General features: G+C 36.7%; 2 protein-coding genes across 3 annotated transcripts in view; one reads left to right on the forward strand and one right to left on the reverse strand.

The window, feature by feature from the left end:
* Nucleotides 1-12,920, forward strand: part of mcf2a (MCF.2 cell line derived transforming sequence a) — a 38,807-nt gene extending 25,887 nt beyond the window's left edge. The window contains exons 14-30 of one of the 2 annotated variants that reach the window (XM_083560024.1): nucleotides 415-491; nucleotides 618-700; nucleotides 1,819-1,885; nucleotides 1,995-2,110; nucleotides 2,855-2,924; nucleotides 3,053-3,145; nucleotides 4,174-4,266; nucleotides 4,401-4,526; nucleotides 4,745-4,966; nucleotides 7,448-7,543; nucleotides 7,639-7,717; nucleotides 7,829-7,889; nucleotides 9,621-9,721; nucleotides 9,803-9,912; nucleotides 10,936-11,048; nucleotides 11,374-11,475; nucleotides 12,872-12,920. In XM_083560024.1, coding sequence (XP_083416150.1) covers nucleotides 415-491; nucleotides 618-700; nucleotides 1,819-1,885; nucleotides 1,995-2,110; nucleotides 2,855-2,924; nucleotides 3,053-3,145; nucleotides 4,174-4,266; nucleotides 4,401-4,526; nucleotides 4,745-4,966; nucleotides 7,448-7,543; nucleotides 7,639-7,717; nucleotides 7,829-7,889; nucleotides 9,621-9,721; nucleotides 9,803-9,912; nucleotides 10,936-11,048; nucleotides 11,374-11,475; nucleotides 12,872-12,914 — 1,652 coding nt within the window. In that variant the 3' untranslated portion in view covers nucleotides 12,915-12,920. Of the gene's footprint in view, nucleotides 1-414; nucleotides 492-617; nucleotides 701-1,818; nucleotides 1,886-1,994; nucleotides 2,111-2,854; nucleotides 2,925-3,052; nucleotides 3,146-4,173; nucleotides 4,267-4,400; nucleotides 4,527-4,744; nucleotides 4,967-7,447; nucleotides 7,544-7,638; nucleotides 7,718-7,828; nucleotides 7,890-8,915; nucleotides 9,182-9,620; nucleotides 9,722-9,802; nucleotides 9,913-10,935; nucleotides 11,049-11,373; nucleotides 11,476-12,871 lie in introns of those variants that run through there. The other variant, XM_083560025.1, reaches the window with a different exon arrangement.
* A 2,290-nt stretch (nucleotides 12,921-15,210) lies between these two features.
* f9a (coagulation factor IXa) lies at nucleotides 15,211-19,312 on the reverse strand. Its single transcript, XM_083560083.1, has 8 exons — nucleotides 19,150-19,312; nucleotides 18,781-18,950; nucleotides 18,644-18,668; nucleotides 18,424-18,537; nucleotides 18,179-18,310; nucleotides 17,797-18,074; nucleotides 17,547-17,673; nucleotides 15,211-16,235 (listed from the first exon to the last, which is right to left on the reverse strand). The coding sequence occupies exons 1-8, from the start codon at nucleotides 19,214-19,216 to the stop codon at nucleotides 15,655-15,657; spliced, it is 1,494 nt and encodes a 497-aa protein (XP_083416209.1). The 5' UTR covers nucleotides 19,217-19,312; the 3' UTR covers nucleotides 15,211-15,654.
* Between the last annotated feature and the right edge of the window lie 506 nt (nucleotides 19,313-19,818).

The following is a 19,818-nucleotide window of genomic DNA, read 5'->3' on the forward strand; positions in this document are numbered from 1 at the left end:
GACTAGAGGATATCAAAAGGATATCATGGTGATGTTGATTAGATTAAACTGGCACAATTCATAAAAAGCATAGACAGCAGTGTATATTAAAGAGTTGTAGTGGAGCTGTGGTTAAAATACACATTCAGATTTAAGGTTTAGTGCCGGGGTGTTAGGAAGAATCAGATCAGCCTTAAACTCAATAACATATACTGACCCCTGCTGTGTAGGATGGCAACAGGATCACTCCTGCTTATTCCACACCAAAAACTAGGCAACTGAAAAGCTAAGTTCTAAGTGAACTCTCAGTAGTTCTGGTTTCTGTCTGTGCTTTGTGTATAAGTATTGCTTTTATACTTAAAACTCATATTTAGCTTTTTTTTTTTTTTTTTTTTTTTTTTTTATCTTTTAAAGACATTTTTGCTTTTTCCACAGATCTCAATTCAAGTATAAAGTTCACCTTTGACTTCTCAAGCAAAAGAGCAACACGTAAAAGCCCAAATGCCAGGAAGGTAATAGATTCAGAGCGGAGTGCCATGTAGCATACATTGCTGATCTTGTCGTTTATAATACACGCGTACTTGCATGTGAATTGGTTCGATGTACAGTATAATACAGCGTTATTTTGTACATGTCAGATTGAGGTGTTGCACGACTATCAGAACGGCAACCCTCTGTCCTATGTTGTGGATGGTGAGGAAGGAGCAGATCTGCTGAAACAGTGAGTCTGATCTGTTTTTCTCTTCTTGACAGAAAAAAATATGTTATACCACAAAAATGTTGAATGTTCAAATCTGATTGGTCAAAAGATTTCTAACTCACACTGAATTTTTTGGCAGTCTATATAATCCAAAAATGAAATTCATTAAAAATAAAAAATTTTAACTTTTAAACATGATATAATATGATATGATATGATTAACTTTTCTATAAGAACACATTTTATTATAATTTCTGGAAGTTATTTATGAAATTCATGGAGTCATCAGTGACTATGCTTCAGAATGGTCAGTTTTTCATCATGGGAGATTCCTCAGGACTGCGTTATAGTTTATTATCATCACAGACTGCATTTTCCTCCTCTTATTAAGTTTAAGAGTGCAAAGGAGAGGGATTGACTGTTTATAGCTGCTAGAAATTTAAGAATAAACAGGTGCATGCATTGTTTTTTAATTTTTTTTTTTTATTTTAATTGCTTGTAAAAAAAAAAATTGCTGTGATACGGAAGGTATAAAACACTCCAGGATAGCTGTTATAAAAAATTAGCGAACATCACTGTTGTGTTTTTCTTCAAAATTTTTTTAAATAACATACAGTTTATGGACACCTGGCAATAAGATTCATAGGTGCTTTTTGAAAATCCAATTCTACATTTACTCTAATTGCTGTTGTAAATAACCTCCACACTTATGGGAAAATGTTCCACTAGATTTTAGAGGGTAAGGAAGCCTGGGGTGATGTTCAGTATGGTTAAGCTCGGAGCTCAATAGCGGCCCACTCACTTTTCCAATATTTTTGTCCATATAATGTATATTAATACATACTTACTTCAAAAATACTGTTGTTTCTTAAAATGATCAACTATGTGTTTAGCAAACCTAACTGGCAACAAGAGGGACCAGAGATTTTAAAGAAGACTATAAAACTTCTCTGTCATTCCTCTGTTAATTTTTTTTTAAATCTTTGTCTCATTATCATATCTTTATTTTTATCATTTAAACATCTGTCCTAGTAAATGAAGGCCTGTGCTTAAGATCAAATATATAACTGTTCAGTGACCAGGATGTGCATGTGTTTGTGTGCTATTTTATATTTTTCTATGTGCATCTTCTTATCTAGTCGTGTAATGAGGGAGCTGATCGAGACAGAAAGAATATATGTAGAAGAGCTTCTGACTGTGTTGCTGGTAAGAATGCTGCAGATGAAAAAACTGCTCTTTTTGGTGAAATTGCTAAAAATGAGAGCTACATCAGCGAGCTGAGATTCTACTTCTCTGTGCTGGATCTGCGTTGCAGGGTTACAGGGCAGAAATGGACAACCCCTCCCTTTCTTCTCTCCTGCCCACCAGTTTGCGCAACAAGAGAGATATTCTGTTTGGAAACCTGCCTGATATCTACAATTTTCACAGCAGGCAAGGCCACACGCAAACACACACATCGTCTTCAAAACCTTATTACGCTGCAGCTGATGAACGGCGTGCTAACTAATCCAGCACATGGACGATAAGTAATCCCTGTTCCTATGAGATAAAACAGCCTGTTAGAAGAAAAAAAAACACACACACAAACACACGAGCGCAGTGGCTCGGAGCATCCCATTTTCTCACACACCTTTATTGCTTTTTTCTCACTTTCAAACGCAACTTTCAAACGCAATCTTGTTTGCTCAGCTCCATTTGTTAGTGCCTTTGAGATCAGTTTTCTCCCGCTGGGTATTGAGCTCCGCTGGGCAGGATTGGCAAATTGGTTGCCTGCATGAAGATGTTCTGCCAATTAAAGCGTCTTAATTATCGCTTAATAGCTGCTGGTGAAATAAGGATTTAAGCAAGCCAATAAGAACACAGCTGGACGAGTGCAGAGCAGCTACGGGGGTTCTGGCACACCGCTGCTTGGGCTCTCTGTATGATTCAAAAAGTTAAAAGCTTTAATGTTACTCAGTAGTATAAATCCTATATCCTATAAGTCCATGCTTTTAGTGCTAATTTTAATGCTAAATGTCTTGATAAATAACAGTTTGTATGTCCAGTGGCTCTATTGATATTGTCCTGAATATGATAAATATGCCTAGCAACCAGTCAGTCGGCTGGGGACAGATAGAGTTTAATTAAATTCTGTTCCAAATGACTGTGTGTTTCATAATGGCCTGTGATTTCCAGAGTATTCCTGCAAGACCTGGAGAGCTGTTTGGACACGCCTGAGTCTGTGGGAGCATGTTTTTTAGAGCGGGTATGGCACAACATCTGTAGTTAAACAGCCTTTTATGATATTCTTTTGTACCCTTAGTGTACGATGAATCCAGGATTTGTTTTTGTTTGTTTTGTGCTGCAGTGTATAATGTGTATATTTTGTTTCAGAAAGAGAACTTCCAGGTGTATGAATGTTACTGTCAGAATAAACCGCGATCAGAGTCCTTATGGAAGCAGTTTTCGGACTGTGCCTTTTTCCGGGTATTTAACCAACTTTTTTTTATGGAATATTTAAAATTTGGTTGGATTTTAAATTAATGACAGTAATAAGGCAATAAATACTTTTATCTATTTATAATATTTTTAATGCAAGATGGCATTGAATTCTTAATGTATCCAAAGCTTTAAAGACTATCATTCTTTTGTAATAAATAATAAATTGTCGGATATGGTGCATAATGCGTATAAAATAATCTAAGCAAGGAAAATATCTTGATATATTGTCACCATTGACTCATATTATTATAGTATATAAATAAAGCATATATAATTTATATACTTAAATATAATACATTATTATTAATTCTTTTTAACATTTTACTCATTTCAAGCTTAAAATGTCATTATTCTACATGTTTGTGTATATATAGATATGCGTGTGTGTGTGTGTGTGTGTGTGTGTGTGTGTGTGTGTGTGTGTGTGTGTGTGTGTGTGTGTATAAAAAGAAAAAAAATCCTGAAATAAGTGAATGTATAAAAGAACAATTTTATATTTAAAAAATCTTAACATTTGATTTATAATAATCTTAATAAAGAACAATAATAAAATGTATTTTACTTGCAGTGCACACTATTTTACTTGCAGTGCACTGAATACAGGAAAAGTAAAATAATATTTCTATATATTAAGCTTTAATAACTAATATTTTAGTCTTGTATTGTTCTATTGGCAGATTTTGAGATGAATCATTTGATTTTCCAAAAAAGATCTAGAAAATCTCAAGGTTAAACTGAATAAAAAAATAATCTGCTTAATATATGGGATCTGATATATGTTAAAGCACAATTGGGAGGTGCTGAATAAAGTAAATATTCAATAAACTATTAGCATTTTCTGTAAGATCAAGATATTAGCACAAGCTAAAGTGCATTGTTTCGCACCAATGTTATCTCACACGTCCATATGACAACAGGGGAAATATAGCAAAATATATAGATTGGTAATGCGAACAGTCTGTGAAACATTAGAGTGTTAAGATGTTTTATTTTTTTGTTCTTCTGTCTTTCAGGAGTGCCAAAAGAAGCTGGAGCACAAGCTTGCTCTGGATTCATACCTGCTGAAACCAGTTCAGCGTCTTACCAAATACCAACTCTTACTAAAGGTGGAACACAGAGAATATATATGTGTGAATATATTTGATATGAAAAAAAGAATATATTCAGCTAAGAGATATGTAACGATGTGAGAAATATGAATGTTCTGTATCACAGTGCACAGTATGTGTATGTTGTGCAGGAGTTGCTGAAATACAGCTCAGGTGGTGAGAGGGCCTCTGAGTTGCAGGGTGCACTAACTGCAATGCTGGACTTGCTCAAATCAGTTAATGATTCTATGCACCAGATTGCCATCACAGGGTATGAGGTGAGCTCTGTGTATCTGCGTTTCTATGTTATACAAAGGTAGACTCCTTTGCAGATCAGAAAAAAGGGATGTGAAATATACATACATAGATAATATGATGTTAAAACTTATTATACAATATACTAATACTTATCTCATTTTGGCATTGTGCTATGTTTAGGAAGAAGGTAAAGTAGGTGTGTGTGTGTGTGTGTGTGTTTGTTTCTTGTGTGAGATAGGGTGATCTGGGTGATTTGGGCCGGGTCCAAATGCAAGGGTCCTTTAATGTGTGGATCAGTCATAAGAGAGGCGCAACTCGGATGAAGGAGCTTGCACGATTCAAACCTATGCAGAGGCACCTGTTCCTTTATGAGCGTGCACTCCTCTTCTGTAAGCGACGGGAGGATCACAGCGAGCACGCTAATAAGACGCCTTCTTACGGCTTTAAGCATTGTCTAAAGGTCTTTACTCCCACACCTTTTAAAAAAAAAAATTGACAAAAATTCTTAACAAGGGTGTATAAACTTTATATATTCAGTTTATGAGCAAAAGTATGAGTCTGTGTAAATTCGTACGTAATATTAAGAGTTTCTAAGCATCCTGCATACAGAGCGAAATGTCACAACTACAACTAAGGAACAATAGCTTATTTACTTATTTATTATATGAGCAAAAAAATGGGATGTAACATTAATATAATGTCATATATTACATTTAACATTTAATATATGACATTAACATTTAAAATATGAGCAAATGACTATTATGCACCATTCAGAAAAGAAAAAAAAACAAAAAAAACAACTGAAAAGATCAGAATAAACACAATTAATCTTGTGAAAATCATCCAGCTGGAGGGAAAACATGTAATTTCTGAATACATGAAATTATGTATTAGCACACAAAATATATCCTATCATCAGCGGACAGGAAAAACATTATTATTATTGCATATGGATTGAAGTTACACCTTAATTCCCATTCCAGCCAAATTATTACACATTATAACATTATATAAATATATAAAAAGTGCAAAACAAAACTTAATATATATCACTAAGCCTGACAATTCTGCATTTAAATACATACATTTAATGAATACACCCCTCACATTTTCACCATTGTAGAATATCTTCTCAAGCAGAATAGATTTACAGTCCTCTGATAATAACTCAAAATACAACCATTATTGTTAAAATAACCGGCAACAAAAGTGAGTTCACGCTAAGTGAACATGTCAAAACTGTGTCCAAAGTGTTGAATTATTGTGTGAGCACCATTGTTATGTAGCACTGCCGTAATCCTCCTGGGCAAGGAATTCATATGCACAGGTTGTTCCTGGGATGGTCATCACGGAGCTCCACAGGTGCCCAAAAGGGTTCAGGTCTGGAGACAAACTTGGCCAGTCAATCACCTTCACCTTCAACTTTCTCAGAAAAGGCAGTTGTCATCTTGGTGGTGTGTTGGGGGTCTGTATCATGTTGGAAAACTGCAGTTTCTGAAGAGAGGGCATCATGTTCTGCTTTAGAATGTCACAGTACATGTTGGAATCAATGTTTCCGTCAATGAACTGTAGCTCCCCAGTACCAGCAGCACACATGCAGCCTCAGACCATGATGCTACCACCACCATGCTTGACTGTGAGCAAGACAAAATTTTCTTGGTACTCCTCCCCGGACTGTCCCCACATATACTAGACACCATCTGAGCCAAACTAGTTCACCTTAGTCTCATCAGACTACAGGACATGGTTTATGCTCTTGGTTAATGCTTCATGTCTTCAGCAAACTGTTTGCGAGTTTTCTTGTGAGCCAGCTTCAGAAGAGGCTTCCTTCTGGGATGATGGCCATGCAAACTGACTTGCTGCAGTGTGCTGCGTTTGGTCTGAGCACTGACAAGTGGACCTTCCGCTTCTGAAACCTATAAAGAAATGCTGGCAGCACTCGTGTCTGTTCTATGAAGCTAGTTTCTGTACCTGATGCACAGCACGAGGACTCAACTTCTTTGATAGACACTTGCGAGGCCTGTTCCGAGTGGAACCTGTCTTGGAAAATCTCTGTATGACCCTGGCCACTGCACTGTAACTCAGTTTCAGGGGGTTACCGATCTTCTTATAGCCTACGCCATCTTTGTGGAGAGCAACAATTCTAATTCTCAAAGCACCACATTTTAACTGCTCTAATAAAAGATACACAAATTTGTATGGTCCAGTCAAGCAGACAAAAACATGAACATGAAGAATAGGACATGTGGCTTGCACATGGCCTACAGCTGTTATCACTTAGGGTGTACTCATTTTTGTTGCCAGCTATTTTGACAATAATGGCTGTATGTTGAGTTATTTTTAGAGGACAATAAAACCTATACTGCTATCCAAATAACACATTGACTACTTTAAAATATATCCAAGTTTCATTTCTATAGTAGTGTTCCTTGAGAAGATATACTAAAATGTTGCTGAAATATGAGGGGTGTACTCACTTTTGTGAGATACTGTATATCAAACATATGGCATATTTAATAGATTAAATAAAGGAAGTTCATAATGTACAGAATAAAATTGTATTTCTAGCAAAAATAGATGGCTGTTTTGATGGCATGATTTAATAAAAATCTAGGGGTAAATGAGTTGCGCTGAAGCCGTAGTACCGTTGACATTCTCTTTACTATAGCTGACTTCAAACACAACTTCATTAATATTTTGAAAGCTGTCCCATCTGTTTATATCTTGATTTATAATTAAGACCTAAGCAATGGTTTTTCATTTGACTCCCATGTGTGTGTGTGTGTGTGTGTGTGTGTGTGTGTGTGTGTGTTGTGTGTGTGTGTGTGTGTGTGTGTGTGTGTGTGTGTGTGTGTGAGAGAGAGAGAGAGTGTGAATGAGCAGTGTAGTGAGAAGTGATAATTGACAAGAGCCAATGGTTCGGCATGTCCTCTTGCAGATGAGTGCAGTGGGCATAACCGAGAATGTGAAAGGAGGAGATGTGAAGAAGTTTGAGATCTGGTATAGTGGTCGAGAGGAGGTATACATGGTGCAGGTGAGGTCCTTATAAGGAGTTTTAATCAAGGTTTAATGTGTTATCTTTTTTTTTATCTTTTGCATACTTATATTTTGCCTTTTTTTGTGACTAAGGCACCGACAGTGGAAGTGAAACTTGCCTGGTTGAAAGCAATCAGAAAAATTCTAACCAACCAGCAAAAACTAATCAAAGGTCAGCATGTAACCAGCCATATATTTTTTTTTTATTTTAATTAACTTTTTTTGTGTAAATATTTTAAAAGAAATATTACTCAAGAATTTTCCCACCATGTGATTGCCTTAGGTGAGCATCACAACAACCCTTTGGCTGAGCAGTTTCCCCTGTCCCCGCCGCTCTCTGAAAGGTAAAACATTTCATCAAAAACTCAACCTTTGTAAGCAATTAGAGCTCGGTCAGCACATTTAGCAGCTGTTTACCTGTTTTCCCCACACTTCAGCTTCTTTAGCATTTGATTTTCTAACATTTCCCTGCTCTTACACTGCCTATTGCTTGAGTTATATAGGGAATATCTACTGTAGAATTTGAAATAGGTATAGAATTAATTGTGTGCAATTAAATCATCTGTGCAATTTATTTATTTTTTTAATTCCACAATGCTGTTCCCTATAGGACAATGGAGCTGAAATTATAATGTAATATTATAGTGGCCACTGAACAGTTAAACTAACTGATATATACCACTTTATTAGGAAAACACATACAAAAGCAATTATCCAATCAGCCATTAATGTGGATATTTGTTGAAACCTATCTGCCTCAAGATTTGATTTATTGTGTGTTCATTACCGTATTGTAAAGAACTGCCATTCAGTTGATGTAAATACAGTACCAGTGAAACATTTTCCAACAGGATAATGACCCTAAACATACGTCTAGGTTATTTAAGAGATATTTGTTAAAGATGAAGAGTGATAAAGTGCTACATCAGGTGACCTGGAAAATTATAATAAAAAAAAAAGAAAAACAACTGAGGGAGGTGTGTTCAAACTTTTGACTGGTACTGTATATACAAAATGCATGAATTAGAAATCCAGAGACTGCTGTCTGTAAAAAAAAATCCCAGGAGATCATCAAGTTCTGAAATATTTGGACCAGCCTGTTTGGCGCCAATCATTTATCCCCAGTCTGATTTTTGATGTTAGCATCAAAGCATCATTGCTGTTGCCAAGTAATTGCCTGATTGGATAATAGCATGGATGAGCAGGGATACAGGTGTCGCCCTTGAACTGGACATTAAGTGTATATTGTTAGTATAATAGTTTATAATTAGTATAAATACATAAAAGATACAAGATAAACGTGTGTGGTGTTGAGGATGATGGTAGGGAGAATAAAGCTGCACTGTGTATGGTTGCCTGTCCTCCTGCAGGGCCATGCGGCCTTCCCGTGGGGTCCTTACAGGTTGCCTGCCACGTCTGGACCTTGTGTCCGTGTCAGCGGGTGCGTGTGTTTGTCTGCGCTCCCGGAGCCCACGCCTCGCTCGCCCCTTTCAGCGCCAGTGACGCTCCGCGGTAAAGCGGGCTGCTTTGAGTCTCTTTCATCATACACACACAGGGCTGCTGCAGCTACGAATCCCTCATGTCATAGCTTACCATTTGAAGCTGACCACATGCTCATCCATACTGCAGATCTGCATGGTAATGCACATAATGAGAAAACCAACAGCACTGGGTTTGGCTCTATGGTTTTGGCTGCTGAAACCAAACTTAGAAGCGATCACTGTGCTTAAAAAGTAGCTGATGTTTGGCCTGATCTTAGTATCCCGCCAATATCAGCTTTGACCACATCATGTCCTTTCAGGGTTTGAATGAAATACCCCTTTACTGCAGAACTCACTTTTTGCAAATGAAGCCAACAAATCCTTTTTTCAAATGTCTTGACAAACCACATCTTAATTTGGTTTTCTTTTGGCTCAGCATGTGGCTGTGTACTAATAAGTTCCTAGATCTGAATGCAGCCTTGTATTTTCTGGTGCAGTTTATGCTGTGCTGCTAGTTTCTTTGGTTAAAATGTGTTTCTGGGAAAATATTAATATTCAGCTTCTTTGGCATGTCTTGTTCCTCACCTAACACAGCAAGAAGCAAAGAGCGTCAGTCAGCTCGGAGGAGACAGAGTCAGGCCACAGCAGTCCAGACCCATATAGGCGATCTCCACAGCACCGGGACAACAGACACAGTGCGTAATTACCAGCTGTGCTTAGTAACAAAATGTGTAAATGTATTGTTTTTGAGGACACACTGTTTGTTTGTGTGTCAGGTTGGCCAGGTGCCCCTCACTCAGTTGATATCTGTGAGGATCTGGAGGACTGGAGTGGAGCTAATCTCTCTAACATGTCTGATACTGAAGAAGACGACGCTGTTCATTTGGTGAGTGTGTTTGTTTCACGCTCATGAGTACAGCCATAACTACCAACACAGACCACACACGTGTGCATTTATGATTAGAAACGTTTTGTGCTTTGTTGGCTACCATACCATATTGAAGCAGTCTGGGATTAAACTTGATTTGTTAGTAAGGAAACCCTTGATCTCAGAATAATCTTACTCAAACTTACACTCTAAGGACCGTGAGCTTCATACATGCGCTTTAAACATCTCAGTCCACATTCAGTCTCAGTTTGCTGTTATAATATTCTCCACTCTTCTGGGAAGATGTTCTACTTGATTTTGGATTGTGCTCATTCAGCAACAAGGGCATTAATCAAGTCAGGTAATGATGTGTAGGGTAAGAAGGCCTGGGGTTCAGTCAACGTTCCAATTTATCCCAAAGGTGTTCATTAGGTTTGAGGTCAGAACACTATAGCAGGCCACTTTACATTTTGCACACCATCCCTTGTAAACCATATCTTCATGAACCTGGCTTTGTGCTGGAACTACCACATCCAAAGACATGTACAATGTGTGGCACACAATTGCAAAAAAAATTCAAAGTCCAACTTTGTGGTAGAAGTTGGGAGAAGAACAATGAACATGACAGGTGTCCCAATATTTCTATGAATATAATGTATAATAAGTTTGTATATCGAAAAAAAAGTAAATGGAGCGGTATCAGTAACAAACTACATGATATAACTATGTCATAAACTAAACACACATTCTTTAATTCATTCTAGTCTTCATCAGTCTATATAAACAAAATGTTGTATTGGGCATTCAAGACTTACTCGTGTTCTAATTGATAGATAGATTTAAAAAAGAAAAATAAATAAAAATAATCATATATCACATTGAAAGATCTTATATAGTTAGTTTTTCTTTTTGATATTGAACTTGTAAGATTTTATTTAATGTCTTGTTTTTTTTCTACCTTGAACATGACATTAAAAATGTTTCTTGATATTGACAGTAAATACATTTTCCTGAAATTAACTTCCTTTCAAAATCTGCCAGGCCCCAAGCAAATACAAGGCCGTAGCAGGTTCTCACAGATCCAGTCCAAATGATCTTATCATTAAGTGCGGTGACGTCCTTCAGCTGCAGCAGGAGGAGAATGAGGGTCACTGGTGTGTTCTGTTTACTGCTCTTTAATTTTATGTTGACATTTTTGTTTATGAATTTAGGTAAGTAACATTTTGGGAAATCTGATTACATCAATACTACTAGCAGTTTTAATCAGTGCAATCATTCATTGCTTTGAGAACAGCTTGCAGTGTGCTTTCAGGTGTGTGTAAGTGTGTCTACCTGTTACAAAGTTATTTGTTTCATATAAACAGTTTCTCAGTAAATTCCAAGTGCAGATTAGCTGTTTTAAAGAGAGTGCCCAGTGTTACATGGTGTTCATGTTTATGCTGTAGCATTGTTTGGAAACTGATCCATGGTCTCTTGTAGGTTGGTGAGGAACCTGAGCAAGAAACAGAAAGACAGGCTGTCTGCTTCAGGCCTGCATGGCATTCTGGGAAGCTGCAGCAGAGGGCGCACCACCCAGCTGCAAGGAATGTAGTGCCCTATATAAAGTTTGGTTTTGTATGCAAATATTAATACAGTGCATCCGGAAAGTATTCACAGTGCTTCACTTTTTTCACATTTTGTTCCAAAATTTATTTAATTTAATATCTTCTCAAAATTCTTGAAACAATACCCCATAATTACAATGTGAAAGAAGTTTGTTTGGAATCTGTAAAATGTGCTTAGGGTTGTTCTCCTGTTGGAAGATAACCTTTCGCCCCAGTCTAAGGTTCAAAGTGCTTCGGAGCAGGTTTTTATCAAGGATGTCTCTGTACACTGCATTCAGTATTGTAAATACTTCCCAGATGCACTGTACTGTAGATGCACTAATTATTTGCATTGGAGACTTTAAAAATCCTTTCACATTGTACAATATTGTCACAACAGGCTTTCTTAAAATGCAATATGTTTCCTTTTGGCACATATCATAATAACGTTGTACAAATGCGGTGGATTTACATTTAGTTGAATATATAATAACCAAACTAGACAAAAAGAATAAATAACATATTAAAAAGAAAATAAGTAAATAATCTTTAGCAGAAAAATATCAACCATTCTCTTCTCCTGAGTTAAAAGTCACTAACAGCATTTGTTTTCGTCTCTTCACCTGAGATTCATCTGTGATTATCTGTGAGTTTCTTCAATTGGCTATATTTCCTATTATTTAGTTAAACTATTTAAACATTACAATTTTCTTTGCTACAATGCAACTGATGATGCATGTGAATCAAACTATTAGCTTTATGTCCATTTAGCTCAGGCAAATATAAAAAAACTTGACTTTTACTGTGTTAGTTAGTTAGTGAGTTAGTCATCTTGCAAAATAGCAAATAATACATATTATTTAGGCCAGGACCTTCCTTTTACTTTTTCTTGCAAATAAGCTTAATAGATGGTATGAATTATTTGTACATTTAATATAAGCCTGCAATTAGCTATTAAGAAAAGGTTTCTAAATATTTTTTAATGTGCACTGAGTCAGAGTGAAGAGAATAAAGGAGAAGATGGATGGAGAAATTGGTTTATTATTGATGAACCCTAAATGTAGTGTAGTGTAGTGACTTTCAATTTAAATGCTTGTTTGAATGCAAGTTGTAGCAATTAATTAATTAACAAAAATCTAAATTTGTTATCATTAGAGCAATATAAAACAAAGAGAAGGATATTTTCACAGTACAATTTCTAATATGATATTTCCATTCACAAAGCATAGGCAAGCTTGTAAAAGTAATTTTGTACATCAGTTTGGTAAATTTGATCTGTTATTTAGTTGCAGTTAAATTTTCCCCATTGAATTTTCCATCAAATGCTTTTATGGTTTTTATATCTGATGTTGTGTATTGTTTAATATTTACTTTTTTTGGACTGTGTCCTTTACAGAACCAGGAAAACTAAAATCATGGAAGCTCAGCTCCCTCTAGACTCCATGCTGTCAGCCTTTTGGGATGTTCACCCTCATGTCCAATGTGAGCTTTTTTCACGACACTCGAACGCAATGGCTGTGGGCTCTGTAGCCCAACCATTTTTTTCCCCCGGAATGTATTTTTTATTTTATTTATTTATTTTTTTTTATTAACAATTTGGAACTAATACAAACAGAATTTTTTTTTTCTGCATCCATCAAAAATCTTAAAAATGTCTTTGATATAAGTAAGTGTAATGTGTTTCACAAGTTTCTGGAGTCTTTTTGCAAAACGAATGAAGAGAGCATAAGGGCATTGCACTTAATTAAAAGGTCTAGATAATTATCCCAAATCAGTTGACCACAATGGAGGATGCAACTTCTTCCCGTTGAAGTGTATTGTTTTTAATTTGGTTGTTCTGTGGATTGAAGAGCCCCATGGACGCTCTATACTAACACATTGTGACTGGACTTGAGGTTTGACAGATTTGCTCTGGCAGTGGACTAAGCACTGTGCAGGACCATTTTTACCATTTTTGCTGATTTTTACCATGGTCTGAATATAATAACATGCCTTCCATTAATTCTACAATCTTGAACGTGTATGAATTCCAAGATCCAACTTCCAAGATTGGACACAAGGACCAGCAGCTTGTTTGGTACTCTACTGCTACCACTACAGTACCAGCATTTCAGTAAGACTCAAGTCAAAGGCTTTTTCATTTTCTTTTTCTGTTTCATCTAAAATCAAGGTTAAATGTCTCTAAAGGACATACACATGCACAAGTAGCATTCTTCTAGTTGTAGAAAACCAAAGGTGTGGCTGATCTTGCTTAGCTTTGAACAAACTTTAAATATGATGTTAACAAATAATTGTGTCTATATGGAACTATATAATATGACCATTCATCAGCACAAAAATGGATTTGAGGTGCTGATTTTAGTTCATTTGGACTACATAGTTAATTAGTTTTTTGCTAAATACCCATCTCTAGACCTTCAGAGCTTTAAGGACAAATAAAAAAAAAAAAATGTCATTGCACAATGCATCATTTCATTAACATGCTTTGTGCAGTAACTGTAGCTTTTCAGTTTAAAAGGACTTGAAACACACTAAAAGTCACAAAACCTAAATACTGAGGTTAAAAAAGTCATACTGAAAAGGTATTTGGGAGAGAGTTGGTTCATTATTAACACAAGTATCATGAAGATCCTTAATTAAGTCATGAAGGCTGGAGATTGACGTCCAAGTTGACATAAAACATGCACACTTTTTTTTTATTTAATACATCTCGGCTTCCTATTAGAGACGGTTCTACCGCAGACATGAAATGTGCCTACTGGGCTCAGCGCATAATTAAATATTGATTGTGGACTTATATGAATTTACCACATCAAATCAAGCCCCCAGTTGGAGGGCTGTCTTTGATATGCTGGCGTTTGAAGTGGAAATGAGTTTGGTGAAGCAGCAGGACCAACTCTAAAGTGCACATTTCTTTACGGTGCTAATTTATTTATTTTGCTCTCAAGTTCTTACTTTATAGCTCCGAATGCTATGCCAGCCCCCGAAATCTGTAAGATCTTTGTGAAATGGACATTGCACACAATTATTTCCAGTTGAATGTGCCTAAAGAGCTTTAAATGATGTAAATGAATGTATTAATTTGGAGTATGCAATATACTGTAAATGTAAACGTTAGCACTTATAGAACATTTTTATACGGACTACTGTAAGAAATATACATGTTTAAATAAATGATTTTCTAGAAATGCTTTTTTTTCTTAACCCCCCCCCCCCTCTCTCTCTCTCTCTCCGTGTCTCTGAAAAGCCCCTGAAATGGTTTAAAAGCCTTGATCGGCAATGATTTTTCAGAACTGGGCCATAAGTCTTTTCAGGCACACACAATCAAAAAGTAGGCTTCAAGTGTCAGATATTCTTAGCATACCGCATTTCTCCTCTTCCTCTGAAGTGCACAAGTTCAAAGCTGCAACGCTGCTTGCTTTATGGGCTCTGCAAGATGAATTTATCAAGTGATTCCTGCCAGTCCAGTAGGGTAGGGAAGAGGGTGTTGCATGACATGCATTTAGAATCTTGTCCTATTTTTATGATCGCTTTAAAGAAATGCTAATGCTAATGTCATCGTCAAAAGCAATTAAATGGGGATTAAGCAGCTCAAGGGTTAATAGACATTTTTACATTTGGAATTCAATCCCATTTTCACCTTATGTTAGTATTGCCTTGTTTAAAAAAAAAAGTAATAGATATAATAATAGAGATATAGGACTCGATTTGATTAGTGAATGCACATCCCAAATTTTTGTCTCAACAAGTTTTTCCTTTTATTTCTTTTTTTATTTCTTATTTAACCTTTATTAAATATTGTCAACTAAATTTTGCCAGTAGTCTGCAATGAATGAAAAAAAAACAAACAATGGATTTAAGAAAAATAAAAACTGCAATGAAATAAAGAAAGCATTCATATTTAGAAGTTGTCAACAACTTCAACAAAACTCCTTTAAGAAGCATAAAATGAACTGTACTTTTCAAGTGAATGGTCTCTTTAGATCGAGATGCCAGATGCTCTTTCACACATTTAACCCAATAATACAATACATGAAAACTATTTTAAGTCTTATACTCAAACAAAAGCTACTGCTTATGGATAAACATTTAGAAAATGCTATATAATAGTAAAAAAAAAAATCTTGATATAATAATAATCAGTCCTGAAAGACAAAAAAAAAAAAAAAACTTGCAATCAAAACTCGACATCATTATATGGCATCTTTTTTGTAATCCCCATAACATATTGTATCCATTTGTAGTAGACGCCTACCCGTGTGTATACACCATACTTTCCCTTCTTAGCACATTCCTCCCCCCAGCTAACAATGCCAGTGAGGAACCAAGTTCCTTGATACTGGTTGGCATGGGGTCCCCCGCTGTCCCCCTGACAAGCGTCTTTTGCTGCATCCGGATAGCCAGCACAGAACATATAGTGTGTAATCCGATCTCTGCTGCTCTCCTTACAATTGCTCCTGTCCACAAAGGGGACTTTAGCTATCTGTAGTGTCTCTGCACTTCGGCCCTGAAAGAGAAGCCGGCCCCAACCACTAATAGTTGCTGGTGAGCCAGATTGAAGTAGGGTGTCACTAAAGCCGCTGGGCCCGAAGCAGATGGGCCGCACATGATCAGTGAAAACAATGGAGCTCTGTAGGTGCACCAGAGCAATGTCATGGTTGTATAGGCTGGTTGTTGGGTCATAGCGAGGGTGTGTTATGGCCTTCTTCACCTCGAGATCCTGCTCTGTGCCCTCTTTCTTTTTGACATTGTGCTCACCTGTGGGACGTGCAGGTTAGTACAAAACAGAATTGAATATGGGTCACTATGGCCCAGATCAAATTATATTTAATTTAGATGTCATTGATTAATCATTATGCTTCCACTAAGGCTCACTGAGCAATTTATTAGGAACATATGTACACCTACTGTTTTATACTATTCTTAAGCAAATTACTGTGCGTTTTTATGCACAACAGTCTTACTCAAAATGAAGAAATAAACCAGTAACATCTATGATGGTGAAGTCTCATTGATATGGGAGTTCAGGAGAGAAAAGCCAGTCTGGTTTAAACTGACAGAAAGTCTACATTAAAGCAGATAATCACTCCATACATAAGTGGTAAGAAGGAAGGCATTTCAGAATGCATAATATGTGAAAACCTTTGGGGCACAAAGGCTACAGCAACCAAAGACCATGTAGGGTTCCATTTCCACCAGGAAGGAGGAAGCTTATTGGTAAAGGCATTGTACTTTGGATCTAAAGGGAGTGAGTTCAAATCCCAGCCACACCAAACTGCCACTTCTGGGCCCCTGAGCAAGGCCATTAACCCCATAACTGCTCAGCTGTATGAATGAGATAAATGTAAGTCACTCTGATAAATAACATTTGCCAAATGCCTTATATGTATCTTCTGACAGCCAAGATCAAAAAGCTGAGGCTCAGCAATACCAGACAGCTGAGAACTGTAGCCTGATCTGATTCTCTGCAGAAATTAAAATTCATCAGTACTGGCTACAGTGTTACTAGTATTCAGCTGGGTTAAAACTTGATGCCATTATAAATTCAACCTGCCTTGTGTCAATATTCCAGGCTGTTAGTGGTGATGTAATGGTGTGATGAATGCTTTCTTAACACACTTCCACATTAATCCCAATCCTCACTTGAATGCCACAGACTATATGAGTATTGTTGCTGATCTTTGCATCCTTTCATGGCTACAATTTACTTTTAATGCCTACTTTCTTTACCACAATGCACATGCAAAGTTACAATAGAACACATTTATGTAAAGTCTATAAAATAAAATTAAAAAAAACAATGTGAAATATGCAAGAATTGTATGGTGCAATCAGGTCAACATGGACCAGAATCTCAAAGCAGTGTTTTAAACATGCAATGAAGAATTAAGGCTGTTTTAAAAACAAAAGGAAGCCATAACCAGTATTAGTTTAGTGTTCCTAATAAAGTGCTTAATTGTACTGTTTTTTTATTTCTTGGAAAATCATTCTATATTTTAACCTGAAAGAGAAAAAATAAAGTGCATTTATTCTTTAATAATTGTTCTTTCAAAATGGCCAGGATCTTACCTACTCTTATGAAGAACGCCTTCTGCTTGCTCTCTTCTATACAGTGTGCTGCAGTTATGACCCACTGCTCGCTTAGAATAGAACCTCCACAGAACACCTGCTGTGTGGAGCGCAGCACTAACGCCACCTACAGTACACCAATCAGTGAAACTACTCTTAGAGATTGGCCAACATATAATGATGTATTTTAACAGTTCATACCAACAGCATGGTCAGCTGTGTGTTGAAATTGCCCAGACTCTCTCTGTACCTGCCAGGGAATATCTCCAGGGGATGCGGAATCTCCACCAATGATGCGAGTCCTATTGTTGATCCACTCTGTGCTGTTATAGAACCATATGGGTAGTTTTATACGTGAAGGTGTGATTTTGCCCTTTTCTTTTGGCTTTTGGCTTCTGGTTTGGTTGGTGATAGGAACTTTTGGGAGTGTAGCATTTGTATCAGGTTGTGTTGTGTTAGGCAGGTTGGAGCCTACAGACCTCACAATGATTCTTGTGCTTGTTTTTCTTACACCACAGGGAAAATTCACTGTAAACACACAAGAAGACATATAATTTAGATTTAACAGCATTCACTTTGTGTGTGTGTGTGTGTGTGTGTGGGGGGGGGGGGGGTATATACTTGTAGATTACCTTCAGGCACACATTTAACCTTCTCCACCAGTTTGTACCCAGTAGCACAAGAACACACTGCCCCTTGAGTCTCCATTGTGGAACAGAAATGAATGCAGCCGCCGTTGTTAACATCACAGTTCCTGACAGCCACTAAACAGTGTAAACAAAGAGGGATCATGTTGATCACATTGAGAAATGACTGAGATCGTGCTGTTTTCAAAGGGGCATTAGTCATTTTTTTAGGGAGAGATCTTTGGTCTCACCTATTTCACAGTTCTCTCCAGTGAAACCTGTTTGGCAGTGACATATGTATGTGTTCTTTTGGTGCTCACATGTGCCCTGGTTTTTACATGGTGTTTCTTTACATGGGTTCCCATCTGAAATATTAAAATATTTGTTGAGAGCCAGTGTTTGTGGCAAAATGTATCTTTGCCCAAATTTACCCCTGAAATCTAGTTCCAGTAAAAAGTTAAAACAACTTACATGCATAACTTGACCAAAACTCCATCTGCAAAACCCACAAACCCATGTTTAGTCATGTCACATCTGTGTTTTAAAATGTACAGTGATTGGTAGAGTTTTGAGATACACATGGTACTGTGAGTTCTTCTGTTACTCACTGTTTTCTCATCATTTTCGAAAACTTCTCTGGCCTCCTCCACGCTGCACCTCTCCTCCATGCACTCTCGTTCCAAATTGCCTTTGAAAAACTCCTCAAAGGCAACTGTGTTTGCCCGCTTGGACCTCTGCAAAACAGTATCTGCCTCCCACTTATCAAGAAACACTGGCCCTAAAGAGAAATAGAGAGTCCTGAAGTGATTAAGACAGCACAAATCTTTAAACTGTGCTTACAGCAGGCACTTAAACTTTCATTACTAGTCTTTAAAGTACCATTGTATGTAATGTTATTAATAAAAAAGGAGGCCAAAAGGCATTTTGATGTCTTCCTTTATCCTAGTTTGAATGATGTGAGCTACTAGATGACTTACCTGCAAAGATCTCTGGCTTTTCTTGTAGCAAAACACAAAAGAGAAAAACAACAAAAAATGAAGCCATAGCTGTTTAGAGCAAATTTATTCCACGCTTTGGTCAAAGGCAAATAACCTGAGCCAGCACTCCAAAGTGCAACAGTATGTTTGTTCAACCCACACAGCATTGCAGTATTTTGTGTGTGTGTGAGTGTGTGAGTGAGACAGGGAAAGAGAGAGAGAGAGAGAGAGAGAGAGAGAGAGAGAGAGAGAGAGAGAGAGAAAGAAATGTATCCACAAATACAGGCTATATATATATATATATATATATATATATATATATATATATATATATATATATATATATATATCCCTCTCCTCTTTTGGAAGTGGGTTGGAAAAGGAGGACAGCGTGCCGCGCTCTCAGCCGATGTGCCTTGCTTTCGGTCTCCTCTGATTCAAAAGGGGAAACAAAAACGAACGAACGAACGAATATATATATATATATATATATATATATATATATATATATATATATATATATATATATATATATATATATATATATATATATATTCCAAATATATATATGTCCAAACTTTTGGTCTGTACTGTATATATATATATATATATATATATATATATATATATATATATATATATATATATATATATATATATATATATACA

Source organism: Silurus aristotelis, assembly GCF_946808225.1.
Source record: "Silurus aristotelis genome assembly, chromosome: 14".
NCBI lineage: Eukaryota > Metazoa > Chordata > Actinopteri > Siluriformes > Siluridae > Silurus > Silurus aristotelis.

Excerpts from the sequence above, each read along its gene's own strand:
- f9a (XM_083560083.1), bottom strand. The coding sequence starts at position 19,216 with ATGGCTTCATTTTTTGTTGTTTTTCTCTTTTGTGTTTTGCTACAAGAA. Across the intron at positions 18,538-18,643 it reads GTTTTGGTCAAGTTATGCAT|ATGGGAACCCATGTAAAGAA; the intron begins GTAAGTTGTTTT and ends TTAATATTTCAG. Across the intron at positions 18,075-18,178 it reads GGTTAAATGTGTGCCTGAAG|TGAATTTTCCCTGTGGTGTA; the intron begins GTAATCTACAAG and ends GTGTGTTTACAG.